The following is a 15,849-nucleotide window of genomic DNA, read 5'->3' as shown; positions in this document are numbered from 1 at the left end:
CATGAATTCATGGTCTGCATGACTTCGCCACTCTCCTGCTCAGCTCCTTGTCTCACCCCCTCCTCCCGCCCCAATCACCCAGACCCCGGCTGCTGCTCAGGTCTAGGGGATCCAGCGTGGGCTCCACTTCCCCCAGCGCTAGCCCGTCTCCCGAGAGCCAGAGACGCGGGACGCAGAGCCCCCGGCCCGGGGTTACGCGCCCTGGAGCATCCAGACAGGCAGCATCGCCCTGGGACAACTTCCAGGGGCTGCACACAGACCGTGGTAAAGTGCAGAGCGGCGAGCGGAAAAAGCCGCGACTCTTTGCCCCCTTGCTGCATTCAAGGTTCCTGCTCAAGTCCCTGGCTCTTCTTAGCTCAGAAAACCCGGCAGTCCACCCCACCGGCCCCAGGAGACCCTTCCCTCGTCCCCGATGCTTCCTACACCGGCCAGTTCACTGGGGACTCAGATCCCCGCGATCTCTTCCTGGTCACTGTCCCCAGTCACTGTCCCCAGGCCATGCAGGATAAGGATCAGCAGCCGCGGTAGCCCCGCCAGGGCAGTGGTCTCGGGGGAAGGAGCTCTTGGGCCGACTGGCCGGCTCCCTAGCGCTTACCTATGCTGATGGTGTTGGGGAATCCTCCGTGAGAGCGACCCAAAAGCCCCAGGACCAAAAAGAAGACAGCCCGGAGCATGCTTTGCCCCATTTTCTTCTGCCTGGCCATGCTATGCCTAAAACGAAGCTGACGAGAGCATGGGCGCAACTCGGGAGTCGTCAAAATAATAATAGAAAAAGAAAAAGAATTCGCTGACTCTTACACCCCCTCCCCTCAACTTGCTCTCGCTCACTCTTCCTTTCCACCCCACACTAGTCCTCCTCCTCCTCCGCCGCCTCCTCCTCTTCTCTCTCTCTCTCTCCCTCTCTTCCCCTCTCTCTCTTCTCTCTTCCTCTCTCGCTCCCTCTCTCTCCCTCTCGCTCCCAGGATCTCTCACACCCCCCTCCCCGCCCCCCACTTCACTTCTGTCTTCACACCAATCTGGAAGGCGGGTTCATTGGCTGCAAGCTGGGTTCGCCAAAGCGATTTCTCTCCCTATCACAGTGAGAGCGAGCGAGCAAGCGAGAGAATAAAAACCTAAATCCCAAAAACAAAACAAACAAAACAGTGATAAACAAAAATAGAGAAACAAATAAGAAAGAAATTATAAAGAAAGCCTTAAACTCCCCCCTCCTAAAAGATGGAGGGTCTAAAGAGGGGGTGAAGAAGGTAAGAGTGAAAAGGCTCAGCGCCCGTGAATTGGGCTCTTCCAATTGGGCCGGTAGGGGGATATTGATCAAAGTTGATCTGACGTGGAATTAAAGCCGCACACCGCTTAGCTCCACTGCAAACTGCAGCCCCGGACTGCAAAGCATAGGCGCTGGCGTTTGTCAACACAAGAGATGGGATCAATAGAAACACACCAGTCCTCACGTGGATCAGGCTTTCAAACCGTAACTGGCAAACCTTCCCTTTAGAAAAAGCTGCATTGCCTCTGCGTTTTGCGTGTCTATCTTAAAGAAGGGGGGTCTTAGGGGGGCGGTTAGTGGTTACTCGGGAGTCTTTGTAGAGACTCGGAGAAGCAGTTCCCATCACAATGCGCCCGGAGATGCTGCGCATGCCCGGTCTGTGCCGCTCAGTTTTACAGCAGAGATCCGAGGGCGAGTGAACAACCCCCATCCGCATCCCCGCAGCTCCGGGAGATGTGCCCCTCCTCTCACCCGAGAGCTGAGGCGGGCTTGCGGGGGGTGGGGGTTGAGGGAGGCAATGTTGGGCAGAGTGGGGCTGACTGCTTTGGAGCGCATAGAAGAAAAGTACGTGCGTGGAGGTGGTAACTAAAAGGTTAATGAAAAGGACACTTAGTCCCAAGGACCAAGGAGGAAAGGGGTGTGGGAAGGAGCTGGGATGGCGGTGGGGATTGAAAGTTAACGTGGGATGAAACTGGCCCTAGCTGCCTTGTTCCCTCGGTGTTGTCTCTCTAGGTAGCAAGCCTCTGATGACCCCAGAGGTTATCCGTTCTCCCTAACTCTTCTTCCTGTCTCTGCTTTAAGGGGGCAAAAGAATCTAGGAAGTCATCCAGTCCAGCCTGGGTCTCTGCTGCACAGTGTGTTGGGCTACAGACTCCTCTCCCTAGCCCCTTTCTCCAGCAGTGAGAAAAAAGATCCTCTTTATCTCCCAAGTCTTTCCTACCACACAGCTACTCTGGAAGGCATTTGTTGTTCTCCCTGCACTTGCTTTTCTTCTTTTCACATTATCTCCTCCTGGTATAAGTGCCTTCCTGACAGTATACAGCAAACTGTTACATGTGGGGCAGGGGATAGAGGCCCAGCTAACACTCTGATCATTCAGGAATTTTGCATTTAGTAAGATGACTAAGGCCCAGAAAAAAAAGGGTTCCGAACCATTTGGGAACAACAAAACAAATGATTCTAGACTCTTCCAAAATTTCTATCCATTCTGATAATGCATAACCTCTTTATACCCCACCAATAGAAATCTTTTGTTTATATTTTGGTAGTCCATGGTGAGGAATGAGGGAGAGATCTGGGTGCCTGAGCAGACTCATTTTTCCACTGGAAGGAGCATTATGGCAAAGAGGGTAGCATAGACAAGATTGGCCACTCCTTGACAAATGTGGAGAGTGAAATAGCATTGCTTGGGAATATAGGCCTAGGAGATAGGTTCAGGTTCAAATCTAAATTCCATCCCGTGCAGACATGCAGGCAGTGTTTGACCTTGAACAAATTTGTTAATCTGAACACAAGTTTTCTCTTCGTCAAAAAGAGAATATTAATGTCTTTGCCTGCAAGGTAATTATGAGGATTAAATAAGATAAAGATGTGAAGGCATCTAATTTCATACCTGACTCATTGAAGAATCAATAAATACTCATTTCCAAACTCCCTTCCCTCTTTCTCACCTTTTGAAAGTGTCCTTTTTCTCAAAAATTTCTCATGCTCACTGTCCTCTCTCCATCATCCCCACTACCGCACTCTCCTGCCAAGTCTTTGCCCATGTTCCACATCAACATTTCCCCGTGGTAGCTCCTCAAGAATCCTAGGAGACAGGGAAGAATCTGATAGATGGATCTTTACTAAGGGTCTAATGGGAGACAATGACAATTCAATAATGTGACATTAAGAGAACCTCTCCTCTGTGCCAGGCACTATATGCTCCTTCTCTTAGCTAACATGGTTGCATTCTAATAGGAGCTTTCAATGCCTTACCCCCCCAAGAATAATTCTAGTGAGGTTTCAGTTTTGATTTCATGTGGGTGAGCAATGTATTTTGTACTGGGGAAGGTGGCTTTCAGCACACCTCACTCCACTCCTGGAAGCACTCAGGTCCCCACCCATGCCTGACCAGCCATGAGAAAAGGTTTAAAGAGAGATTTGCGGCCACCTTCACTGTCATTTGGCTTGAAGAGTCATGAGGGTGGGTCAGTAACAAAACACGAGGGGAAGGTGGACATTCAGTGCCTTCGCACTTGAAAATCCTTCCTTGAAGTCATCACTATAATTACATCCCATCCCTTCTGTTTTCATCCTCCCCTGCCCACTACCTTTCCCCCTCTCTTTCATCTGTTGCCACTCTGTCAACTCTGAGCTGTCAGTGGCAGCTGTTGGCAGAGTTGGACTAGTCTCATCTGAGCCAGCAGGAGCACAGTGGTAGACTAAGCATATTGCTGTTGGTTGAAAAGCCTGTATAATACATGCAAATTCTATTGCAATCGATCCCTCACCCAAGAGAACAGTGAGACTCTCTTTGAATTTCCTCTTTGGTTTTCCACCGAGGGGCTAGAGATTATACTAGCAGCATCATAGCCACCAGGAGCTGCCAACAAATCCCCAAATCTAGCTATCCCTCTGTGGTTAAGAGGTATCCCTGCTGGATTCAGGATTACCTCCTATAGACTCTATAGCCTGGACTTTTAAATAAGCTCTATTATATGGTTTAAGCAACAAGTAAACAATTAATTTCAGTTATATTGAAAAGTGAGAATAGCACTTCTCTTTGTGAGGCTGATGCTTCCTTAAAGCATAGGATAGATACACTTGGATAAAAAAAAAATTGAGATGTTGGCCAGTGAAGTTTGGAGACGGTATCTGTTTCATACATTGAGCCTCATAAGTGCTAACTTGGTACCTTGCAACTTAGGAAACTAGAAACTGAAATCATCCTGATTCATTGGAAGGAAACTGTTCTACCCTCTAAAGATAGTGAAACCAAGATACTATATCCTTTGCCCAATGGGAAGGTAATTTTCTCACCTTTTAACATGAAACTTTGATTTCTTGACCAAATGTTTGTTGACCACCTGCTGTATGACAGACCCTGCTAAGCACCAAGGATATAAGGAAAGAAGGAACAGTTTTTACTTTGAATGAATTTGATGTTCAGAGAAGGAGCAGATGTATTCACTAGCAGTGACAATGCAATATAAGTGCTCTGAAAACAATAAATACCAGGTAACGTGGCAGCACAGAGAGTGTTTACATATGTGAAAAAAAGTATTTCCCTTATCCCAGATTCAATCCAAAACCATTAAAAAGAGAAGATGGAATAAGGTGACTTCTAAGTACAGTTCCTGCTTTTATATTCTAACATTCTATGATTCCATGCACTGGGATTATTTTAGGATCATAAAAACCATCCAAACTTAAGCTAGGGCTCTAATCAAGAGACTAAGCTAAGAACAACTGATTCTTTATTGCTGTCTCTTGCATTTCGAATCTCAGCTTCTCTGGGAAGAACAGAGGTCAGGCACATCTGGAGATTCACGTTGGGTATGGCATCTAAGAAAGCTAAGTCCTCTATCCCACTTCTCTCTTATCTCAGCTTCTTTATTCAATCATCCCTCCAGAAACACTGTAGAACTCTTCTATGTGGGTGTCAGCCTTGGTATTGCTCAATAAATGTACAGCTCTAAGGAGCTGAGATTCCAGGCATGGGCCTAGCTGGAGCTACTTCTGGTGGGAGTATATGTGTGAGTCAGAGAAGAAACCTTATGAATTTTGGTTTAATATGCCCATACATGTATCCATAGAAATTTCTAGAAGGAGGCAGTAACACAAATTGAGCAGTGGTCATCGGAGCAATTCTTTTTGTCTCAGATTATTTTCAGATTTTCTTGCTTTTTTATATGGTAAAGGAGTTTAGAACTCAGTTTTTGACCCCCAAAGACATGTCCAGGAGTTGTTTGGAGGCATAATTACTTGGAGGTAATACTTTAGTGTCTCTCTTCCAACATCTTTATCTCTGGACTAAACATTTTCACAACTTCTCCTTTAGGTACCCTCAGATCTAGTGGCTATGTTGTTGATCCTTTCAGTTTCTGTATAATTTAGGATGCTCCATGCTGCAGGTAAGAACAAACCCACCAACTGCTACAGAATTTGGCTGTCATAATTGGAAGGGCCAGAGGCAGGGATAGCTTGAGAACTGTTATACTCAGTGGTTCAACAATTCTATCAAAGGCCTAATTTCTTTTCCTGTCTCCTTTCTGTTTTCCTCATGATGTCAAAATGACTTTAGCATTTCTTGGATTCATATTTGCATCACATCATCTTGTATTGATTCAAACTCAATCTCATAACCATATCCAATCTAGCCCTGTGACCAAGCAATGCTATACTTAGTCCTGAATTATCTGCACCAATTACCATGGCATGGAAATACAAGATTAAGCCCCATCCAGACAGCTTAGTGTAGAGTCAGTCCTTCTACTACCAAACCATATGATTGACACAGTGTGTGTGTGTGTGTGTGTGTGTGTGTGTAGGTTGGGAGACAACCACAATAGTCACTAAAATCCCTGCCTTCCTCAAGGTTTGATGCCTAAGAATTATCCATGGTAATAATTTTAGTCTTTTTTTTTAATATTTATTCATTTATTTGAAAGTTAGAGTTATAAGAGAGAGGGAGAGACAGAGTGATCTTCTATTCATTCTTTTATTCCCTAGATGGCCACAATGGCCAGAGATCAGTCAGGCCAAAGCCAGGAGCCAGGACAGGAGCTGCTTCTGGGTCTCTTACATGGGTGCAAGGGCCCAAACACTTGGGCCATCTTCTGCTGCTTTTTCCAGGCTCTTATCAGGAGCTGGATCAGAAGTGGAGCAGCCGGAACTCGAACTGATGTCCATACAGAATGCTGGCATAACAGGTGGCAGTTTTGCCTGCTGTACCACAACGCCAGCACCAATCATTTTATTTTTAAAATGGCTAGAGGGGGCCGGTACTGTGGCATTTCGAGTAAAGCCACCACCTTCGATGCCAGCATCCCATATGGGTGCTGTTTGAATCCCTGCTGCTCCGCTTTTGGTCCAGCTCTCTGCTATGGCCTGGGAGGACAACAGAGGATGACCCAAGTTCTTGGGCCCCTGCACCTATGTGGGAGACCTGGAGTAAACTCCAGGCTCCTGGCTTTGGATCAGCACAGCTCTGGCCATTGCAGCCATTTGGGAAGTGAACCAGCAGATGGAGGACTGACCTCTCTATCTCCGTCTCTCTCTCATTCTCTCTCTGTCTCTCTCTCTGTCTCCATAAGTCTTCCTTTCAAATAAATAAATAAATAAATAAATATTTAAAATGGCTAGAGGTCCTTGCAGAATTGTTAAAATTGTCTTTGGTCTGTAATAGGTAGACTGCTCAATGGTGAGCTCCTATAACTTTAGTAACTCAACCCCCTAGATTCAGTTCAAGACGCATCTGCCTGATATCTAATTTTGCTCTTAAGACTCTTGTTACATTGAGAGTCCAAGGTGACTAACATCATGGAAATAAGTCCTTTAGCTGGGAGGTAAATAGGAGGTAAATAGTCTTCCAGAGCCTTTCCAATAAAGATCTGGTTACTCCTTACTACATCCTTCTCAGGACAAACGAGATTTACGGTGTCACTCCATCGACTATGAAATTGATCAGTCAGAGAGGTAAAATGAAAAGCCCAAGATCCCATAGCCAAGTGACAATGGAATTTCTTATCCTTCTTGGGCTTTCTGCATCATACCAGAGTCTCCTTTATGCTGTGAGAATGAGGATGTGAGAGGATTGAATCATAACAAATATATTCTGCTGAGATGGGTACATCTTAGCAAGTAATTATCCCCTGATGGGCTCTGAATGGGCTCGAAAACTGCAGATGGAAATCACGTGGTTCCTGGACTCCCACTTCTCACAAAGTGCCATTCTTATAAACTGCGAAGTTTCTCTGATCCGAGTGTCAATTTATTGTGGATTATTTCAGCTTACCTCCCAGAGATGATATTGTTGAATTCTTATTAGCATACACCTTTTTTTACCCCTCTGGGAAGGTTAAAGACTGTCACTGTGTAACAACATAGGCAAGTAAGCCCCCCACACCCGCCTCAGCCTCCTCACTAAAACTAGCTCAGCCTCCTAGCCCTACCTGGGGAGGGGTTGCACTTGGAGTAGATTTGAGAGTTTTAGAGATATAGAGGAATTCTGAGTGCCAATTGTTTGAAGAGTTATGCTTTATACTCAACTGGAAACATTTTCATTTTTGGAGTACTTATGAAAATTGGAAACTGACTGTGAATTCTGAAATTATCATGACTGGATGCAAGGAACTGAGTCAGCATTGTGCTAGATAACAGCATATGAAGACAAATAGATTCCCTGCCCTCTTCCCCTGCCCCTTTCTCATTTTTGATTTGTATGTACCTATAGGGATGCTTGCGATAGTGTTGGGATGGGTGAAGCACATTGAATGAGTGCTCTCATTATTTACACCTTCCTGAATGCATGCCTTTGTCATGACCTCACTATGGGCAGCTTATTTTGCTGCTCTTTAACTTGGCCAGGTGACTTGTGTTGGCCAATGGCTTGTGGGGAGGAATTACAGTGCAGCAATTACAGCTTATGTCTTAAGAAACTTCATGTACTGTCAGTGCCGGGAGAAGGACGTGCTCAGGCTAATTTACTGGCCTGAGATAGATGAAAGACATGTGGAGCAGAACTGCTCCAGTTGTCCCACGGACCTGAAGAAGCAGAGCCAGTCCAGATAGATCAGCTGAACCACATACAATCTGCAGATGGGTGAGAAAGGACAAATGATTGTGGCTTTACCACTGGGAATTGGGGGTATCTTGTTGCATAGCAGTATCTAATTAATACAGCAGGCTTCTGGCAGTGGTGTGCTTATGAGAGAGCCAAGGCTGCGATGACCATGTGTCCTTGTTTGCCCAAGACCCTCCAACTTATGTCCATTTTCCTGGCACAAAAGTATCCTGTTTTGGATGATAACATGCATGGTCAATCTAGCTGAGGCCACGTGGGGTTTATGCGGCTGCTTTAAGGGCCAGATGGAAGACTTGCTGTCTGTTGGCTACTTCTACCTCTTTTATTTATTTATTTATTTGACAGAGTTAGTGAGAGAGAGAGACAGAGAGAAAGGTCTTCCCTCCATTGGTTCACACCCCAAATGGCCGCTACGGCCGGAGCTGTGCCGATCTGAAGCCAGGAGCCAGGTGCTTCCTCCTGGTCTCCCATGCGGATGCAGGGGTCTAAGCACTTGGGCCATCCTTCACTGCACTCCCGGGCCACAGCAGAGAGTTGAACTGGAAGAGGAGCAACTGGGACTAAAACCTGGTGCCCATATGGGATGCCAGTGCTGCAGGTGGAGGATTAACCAAGTGAGCCAGAGCGCTGGCCCTACTTCTACCTCTTAATTTCTGCTTCCTAATTTGTCATCTGGAGATTTGACTTAGCTGTCTTGAGGAATAAGGTATTTTTAACACTCCTTTAGATACAGGAAGTCCTGGTTTCTTGCTTTGAAAGAGAATTCAGAGTATTTAGGGGAATGAAAAGATAACTGGGAACAGTTGAATTTCAGGATACTTGCCTAAGGCCAGTTCTTAAAGCAGAATCGCAATGGCTGGTGTTCCTAAAGTTTAATGTTATAATCTGTGTGCTATGGGCATATTCTTTTGAATTTTGGAGATATCAGTTTCATGGACATAATAATATTTTGAGGGAAAAGAAAAGCAAATTAATCATACAAAATTTTTCTGGGTAATTACCCACAAAATTAAAATCAGCAGTTTTCTCTTTTGATGGTCACATCTGGGGGTAGAGGCCCAGATGCTACAGGCATGGGGGCAGGGGTATAGGCCAAGAACGCTGCAAAACCCCTCCCCATGTACAAGGCAGCTCCCCACAATAATGAGTTATCCAGTTCCAAATGTCATGCAAATGTATTCAGAATAGTTGCTTTAAAAAATGAAATGATTTATATGTATCTCTTCTGAAATGTGAATATTGTATCATGAATTTGAAAACCTAGATTCTTATCAGAGTTCTGCCAAAATTATTAGAAATGGGACCTCAGAAAATCATTTAAATTTTCTGCTCCTCAGTGTTTTGATCTGTAAATTGGGAATACGTCTATGTACTTTTCCATATAAAACACTAGAGAGAGAAGGTGAGGGGAGAGAGACAAGTGGGGAGAAGGGAGAAAGATCATTGCTCCTATCCTTTCAATATTGCAGCATTTGAGTTGATGAAGTAGATTAGCTCAAGTCATAGAATTAAAAGAGAATTTGAGCTTTCTAAGAAGATTTCTATTGTTTGTACTTCTCTAGACATTCTCACTGGCTCACTGGTGAAAATCTGAGGCAGATCAGGAATTCGAAGCAGAAGTCTAGGCTTTCTGATTTCCTATGCTGCTCTTTTGCTTTAAATCACATCAAGGTACCTACAATGCATATTACTAGTTATCAGTACTTTAAGGAATATTATTATTGTTGTTACTAATGCTCTTTTTTTCTCAGTTTAGAGAAAGCAGCAATAATGAAAATATCTCTACAGTGATCTTCAGAGCTCAGGGTTAAGTAGAAAGCTGGATTCTGCTGAGCCAAAAGTGACGGGGGTTCGAGAGCAGGAAGTGAGGTGGATTCTGCTAAACAGCAGCAGGTAGGTGAGGGTGGTGGTGCTAAGAACAAAGGCCATCTAGTGTTTAGAATGTCTTCAGAGTGGCCAGGACTGGATACATAATTTATGGAGTCCTGAGTGAAATGAAAATGCTGGGCCCCTTCTTCAAACATGTCTAAGAATTTTAAGACAATGGGGCCTGTGTTGAGGCATAATGGGTTAAGCAGCTGCTAGAAAAGCTGGCATCCCATATGGATGCTGGTTCAAGTCCCAGCTGCTCTGCTTCCGATCCATCTCTCTTCTAATGTGCCTGGGAAAGCAGCAGAAGATGGCCTAAGTGCTTGGGCCCCTACAGCCATGTGAGAAACCCAGAAGAAACTCCTGACTCCTGGCTTTAACCTGGTCCAGCCTCAGCCGATATGGCCATTTTGAGAGTGAAACATCAGATGGAAACTCTCTCTCTCTCTCTCTCTCTTTCTCTCTCTCTTTCTCTTTCTCTCTCTTTCCCCCCTTTCTGTAACTCCGCCTTTGAAATAAGTAAGATAAACCTTAAAAAAAGAATTTCAAGACAGTGATAGCAAAGCATTAAACCAATCTCAGGAACTTCTAGCATGGGACATTGTACAGATACACAGGTGGTCCTGAGGCAGGGTCTACTCTAGAGGAAAATGGCTTAATATGGAGTAGTCCTCTCCTCACTTCTTGCGCTCATGATGCCAGGCCCCAGGGAGAAAGCTCATCCACTAAGGGCCCAGCAGGGTCCAAAGGAAATGAAAGGGCTTCCTTTAGGGAGACTGCAAATAGTTCCTCACTGCTTTTCCCAGCCTCCCTCAGTGGGTAGCCCCAGTCCCAGGAGAAGTTCCCATGCTACATAGCAGGAGAAAATCACTTAAAATCACTGTATCTTGGTAGGAGGTAAGTCAAAGGTGGTCTTACCCATCTTACCCGCCTTGCTATCTAAACTCAAATTGAATTCCCTGGGGGGAAGAACATTCTATATCCAGAGGCACCACACTGGGAAACTTCTCTGGAGGCAGTGCCTAAAAAACAAGACAAGACAGAACAAAATAAAACAAAGCTTAAACAGATAAACAAACCTGTCCTTCCCTTTAAAATCGTGGTTAAGAGTTTAGAGTTTAGAACATTGTCACATTTTGCTAACAGAGGGAAAGTAATGACTTCTTTCTAATTCTGAATTCACTTTACTCACATTTCTAGAATATTGAGATTAACTTGATACTTTTTTCCTGATGATGATAATGATGATGATGATATGATGATCATGATGACTATAAGGATGATAATGTAGACCACTGTCATGATGATGATAGCTAACATTTATTTTTTTACCTCATGTCAGATACTCTGCTAAAGGGCATAAATGTATTGTCTCATTGAATTATTACAGCAACCTTTGAGGTAAGAACCATTTGTATCCCCACATTCAATGGAATCTAAAATTAGAAGCATTTCATACAAACCTTGAAACAGACCCTAAAAAGCATCTATCAAACAAGGGATGTTAAATGGAAACTAATTGCCTAGTTCTCATTATTAACAAGTTAGAATGTGAAAAGTGTGATAGATTTTCCCTTTTATTTGGAATGCTTCCCTTATCGTGTATTTTTGTGAACATAAAACTTATTTTTAAATGCTTTGTACTATGCTTGATACCTAGAGACGTCTCAAGAAAAATGTGATGAATGGATTAATAAATGAAGACTTTCATGGACTCAAGATCAAAATTTTCATAAGACGTTTTATGAACACACCCTAAACTCTTTTTTTTTTTGACAGGCAGAGTGGACAGTGAGATAGAGACAGAGAGAAAGGTCTTCCTTTTGCCGTTGGTTCACCCTCCAATGGCCACCGCTGCTGGAGTGCTGTGGCCAGCGCACCGTGCTGATCCAAAGCCAGGAGCCAGGTGCTTCTCCTGGTCTCCCATGGGGTGCAGGGCCCAAGCACTTGGGCCATCCTCCACTGCACTCCCTGGCCACAGCAGAGAGCTGGCCTGGAAGAGGGGCAACTGGGAAAGAATCCGGTGCCCCGACCGGGACTAGAACCCGGTGTGCCGGCGCCGCAAGGCGGAGGATTAGCCTAGTGAGCCGCGGCGCCGGCCCCACACCCTAAACTCTTTAAACATGAATTCTGCTAGAAAGTTTTTGAGAAACTAAATTTGTGATTGGAGAAATATGCTGTATCTTCGTTTCAGATAAATCATACCTATGATATATGAACCTGTCCTGTTGGATATGGTTATAAGCTAAGGAATTGTTATCACCACCTTGTGGAAGTTTGAAATAATTGCAGACAAATTACCCAAGTAGACAAACAGTGATCTTGTTCTTCTCATCGAATATATTACTTGACTTTTGACTTAGATTTATAGTAATAAACACATTTCTATGTCTTTTAGGCTGCTTCAAATTCTTTATGGAATTGTCACCATAATTAATAACTACAATGAATGAAATGTTTGGATTAAAGAATGAATGTAAGGTTTAGATTTCCGAGATAATCCATTTTAAAATATAAATATTTTATTAGTCTTCTAACTAGGGTGAAACTCAATAGATCAGGATTAATTTTTTCATATTGGGATATACCGTAACTCTTTGAACTCGAAGTAGATGTTTTCCTAAGTTTGTTTATGTATTTAAGATTGTGGGGTCCATGAGGGCAGGTATGTTTTGGGGCTGTTCTGTGTACACAGCACCCAGAAAAATGTCTGGAACAGATGAGTTGCTGAATATTTCTTTTTCAAATCTGATAAGTGTATGAATTAGCCAAAGGCAAGGTTCAGTGGTGTTGTTTTTAATGTTATGGTACATGTATCAGGAACACAAGTGAGAAAACATTTCTGATTATTTAGACGGACTAAAAAAGAAGATATCAAATGCCCTTCTGTCTGGGGAATTCGATTTGGCAAGCCCTTAGAGAGCAATGGCCATACGTTATGCTCAGGACAATGCCTCTTGAAGTGGTGATCATGGTGAAAAATGGAGGGTAGAACTGAAGAGGGGAAAGAAGAAATACATTTTCTTGCCTCCTACTGTCAAAACTTACTCCTCCTTTCCCTCTTCTTGTCAATAATCTGTTAGATAAAAGTGGTTGGTAGATACTTGGTAGAAAACAGTCCTTATGTTACCATGAAAAGAAAGATGGCAGTTGAGAAGAATTGAAGGTGTGAGCTAGTATAAAATTTCCTGTTTCTCAAGAACATAGAAATTGGCTGACCAGGTCTGTAGCTGGCCACTGTATGATAAGAGACTAGGTTGCAAATTCTAACAAAGTGGAAATGGACATCAGCAGTTTGTTTCTATAACTTATAATGTGAACAAATATTACTTTATGTAATAGGCATGCTTCTAAAAAATGAGTGGAAAATGACTGTAGGTAAACTGAATCCTATTTTCAATTCAGGACAGGTGCTTACCACTTAAAGAACCCTGAAGCAAATCATTTTTTTCAAGTAAAAAGTTGATAATTTTGTCATTTTTGTGGTTTCCTACTTGTAGTACTAAAAATAAAATATATACCCCCATAATTTAAGAAGCAGATTCCTTTGAATTAAAAGAGGTAGTTTTAGAATATTTATTTTTCTTTTTTTTTTTTTTTTTTTTTTTTTGACAGGCAGAGTGGACAGTGAGAGAGAGAGACAGAGAGAGAAAGGTCTTCCTTTGCCGTTGGTTCACCCTCCAATGGCCGCCGCTGCAGCCGGCGCACCGCGCTGATCCTGGCAGGAGCCAGGAGCCAGGTGCTTTTTCCTGGTCTCCCATGGGGTGCAGGGCCCAAGCACCTGGGCCATCCTCCACTGCACTCCCTGGCCATAGCAGAGAGCTGGCCTGGAAGAGGGGCAACCGGGACAGAATCCGGCGCCCCAACCGGGACTAGAACCCGGTGTGCCGGCGCCGCAAGGTGGAGGATTAGCCTATTGAGCCACGGCGCCGGCTCCAGAATATTTATTTTTCAAAACTTTAGTGTTACCAAAGGTTAAATAAGAGAGTATCTGGTGTTCTTAAATCCCCAATATTCCAATGTGGTATCTTTTCATGGCACAATTCTGAATGATGGTCAGAAATTTGCCAGTTTATTTGGGACAAAATCGAAGTATTAATGATACAGACAAGTATTGTGCTCCCACCCTACCCCACATTGCTACCAGTCTCTTCTTCACTGGTGTCTTGGATATACAACACAAGTTATACATATCATGTTGGGGGGAAAGAATTATAGCATAAATTATAATTTTCAAGTACTATGTGCCAGGCATGAGCTAAATACTTTAATATGTTAGCTCATATAATCCTAATAGTAAGTCCTGTTATTATTTCAATTTAATAGCTGAGGGAAAAAATGCACAGAGAGTAAATGAATTGCCTACACAGCCCTAAGTGGTAGAGGCCTCACGAGGTTTCCACATTATGTTGTATCTTTGTGTGTGTGTGTGTGTATTCTGACATTCCAACTACTTTGTGTGTTCCCAAAGGGTGGAGAGCAAGACAGCTGCCTGTATGCCATATAAACTCATTGGCCACTCAAGCAGCATAGTAGACTGTGACAAAAACTTGGGAAAGGATTTTTTTTTCAAATAAATTTCCCTTTTCACTTTAGCTAAGCACATTTATTTTTGTTTTCAAGAGTGTTTTGTGTCTGTGTCCTTGAAAACATTTTTTTCTGAGTGATAACTACCTGTGCTGAAAGGGTTAATGTCACTGCTTGAGAAGGGGTGGGGCGGTGTGGATTGTGCTATGCTTCCTTCCTCTGTGGGGAGGTGTTTAGAGGAAGAGTCACATGCCTGAGTTCAAAATCCTCTATCTCCAACTAGCTGTAGACTGATTTGATCTCCTTGGGTCTTACTGTCCTCACCTATACATGTGGATGCTGGTAGTGACACATACTTCACAAGGCTGTTTGAGAATTAACGAGATCATTAAAGTGCAAAGAATGATGCCTGGCACAAAATAAATGCTCAGTAATGTTAGCTATTGTTGTTATTATCTCCAGATTCATTAGCATATTTTAGTACAATTCCCTTTGACTTGCTTTTGGTTCTGGAAGCTGTGAGAGAGTCCATTTTGCTAAGGTGGAGAAAGTAGGAAAGGTTTTTGCATTATAAGGATCTTTCGCATTTGAGGTTTTTTTTTTTTTTTTTTTTTTTTTTTTTTTTTTTTTTTAGCCCTGGCAAGAAATGGCTTTCTATTTCAAAAACAAAGAAAACAAATGTATTTTTCAAGTGAAGTAACACCTTTAAAGGCTCATAAAAATACTCAGAAGACTTATTAGTCTGAAAACAGCTTTCACAGAGCAATGTTGTGGTTACTGAGTAAAAAACACTGTCAAGTGTAGGAATTAGATTGCCTTTAACAGAGAAGCCAAGTTGAGCAAGCAGAGACTACTGGGCTGTTGAGCAGAGGGGACAGAGCAGGAGGATGTGAAAGGCTTGCGGAAGAGTTAAGGAAAGTGGGTTGTACCAGTCTGAAGACCTTTTGCCAAGTGAAAGCTGCACTTACTCTCTCCCACTGCCACTCCGCAGTAATGAATGTATTTTTTGATTAGCTTTGCTGATTACCTGTTCTCTATGCACACAGCAAAAGATAGAACAGAAGAGTTTGAGGCTCTTTTAGAGGCAAGGGAGTGGTGTGAGTGCTTTAATTCTTTTTTCCCTCTGCTCACTTGCACCTCAGCATACATTGAGATAATGCTGGCTTTTTCGGGCAGCAGCCAAGAGGCCAGAACCTTATTTTTCCTCCACACACTGGTGCTGCTGCAGGAAAAGAAAAACAGTGCCAGAGGGACAAGGAGCTACACCAAAGCCTCCATCCGCTCTCCTCTGATTTTCTGCAGCATTTAACTCATCCCCTCAACCACAGGAGACAAATGCCTTTTGCATATATTGGAAAAGGAATTATATCTTTGATTTCATGGATACATTACAAGTATTTAC

At 43.4% G+C, this 15,849-nt stretch overlaps 1 protein-coding gene across 4 annotated transcripts in view; it reads right to left on the bottom strand.

The window, feature by feature from the left end:
- GRIA3 (glutamate ionotropic receptor AMPA type subunit 3) overlaps positions 1–966 on the bottom strand; it is a 311,476-nt gene extending 310,510 nt beyond the window's left edge. For 3 of the 4 annotated variants that reach the window (XR_011385359.1, XM_002720270.5, XM_017349859.3), the window contains exon 1: positions 596–940. Coding sequence is in view for 3 of the 4 variants with exons in the window: in XM_002720270.5 (XP_002720316.1) it covers positions 596–704 (109 nt within the window). In the remaining variant the exon portion in view is untranslated. Of the gene's footprint in view, positions 1–595 lie in introns of all 4 variants that reach the window. The other variant, XM_008273165.4, reaches the window with a different exon arrangement.
- Between the last annotated feature and the right edge of the window lie 14,883 nt (positions 967–15,849).

The sequence above is a fragment of the Oryctolagus cuniculus genome, chromosome X (assembly GCF_964237555.1).
Source record: "Oryctolagus cuniculus chromosome X, mOryCun1.1, whole genome shotgun sequence".
NCBI lineage: Eukaryota > Metazoa > Chordata > Mammalia > Lagomorpha > Leporidae > Oryctolagus > Oryctolagus cuniculus.
Note: the sequence above shows the minus strand (reverse complement) of the source record. Positions and strands in the feature narration are given on the sequence as shown.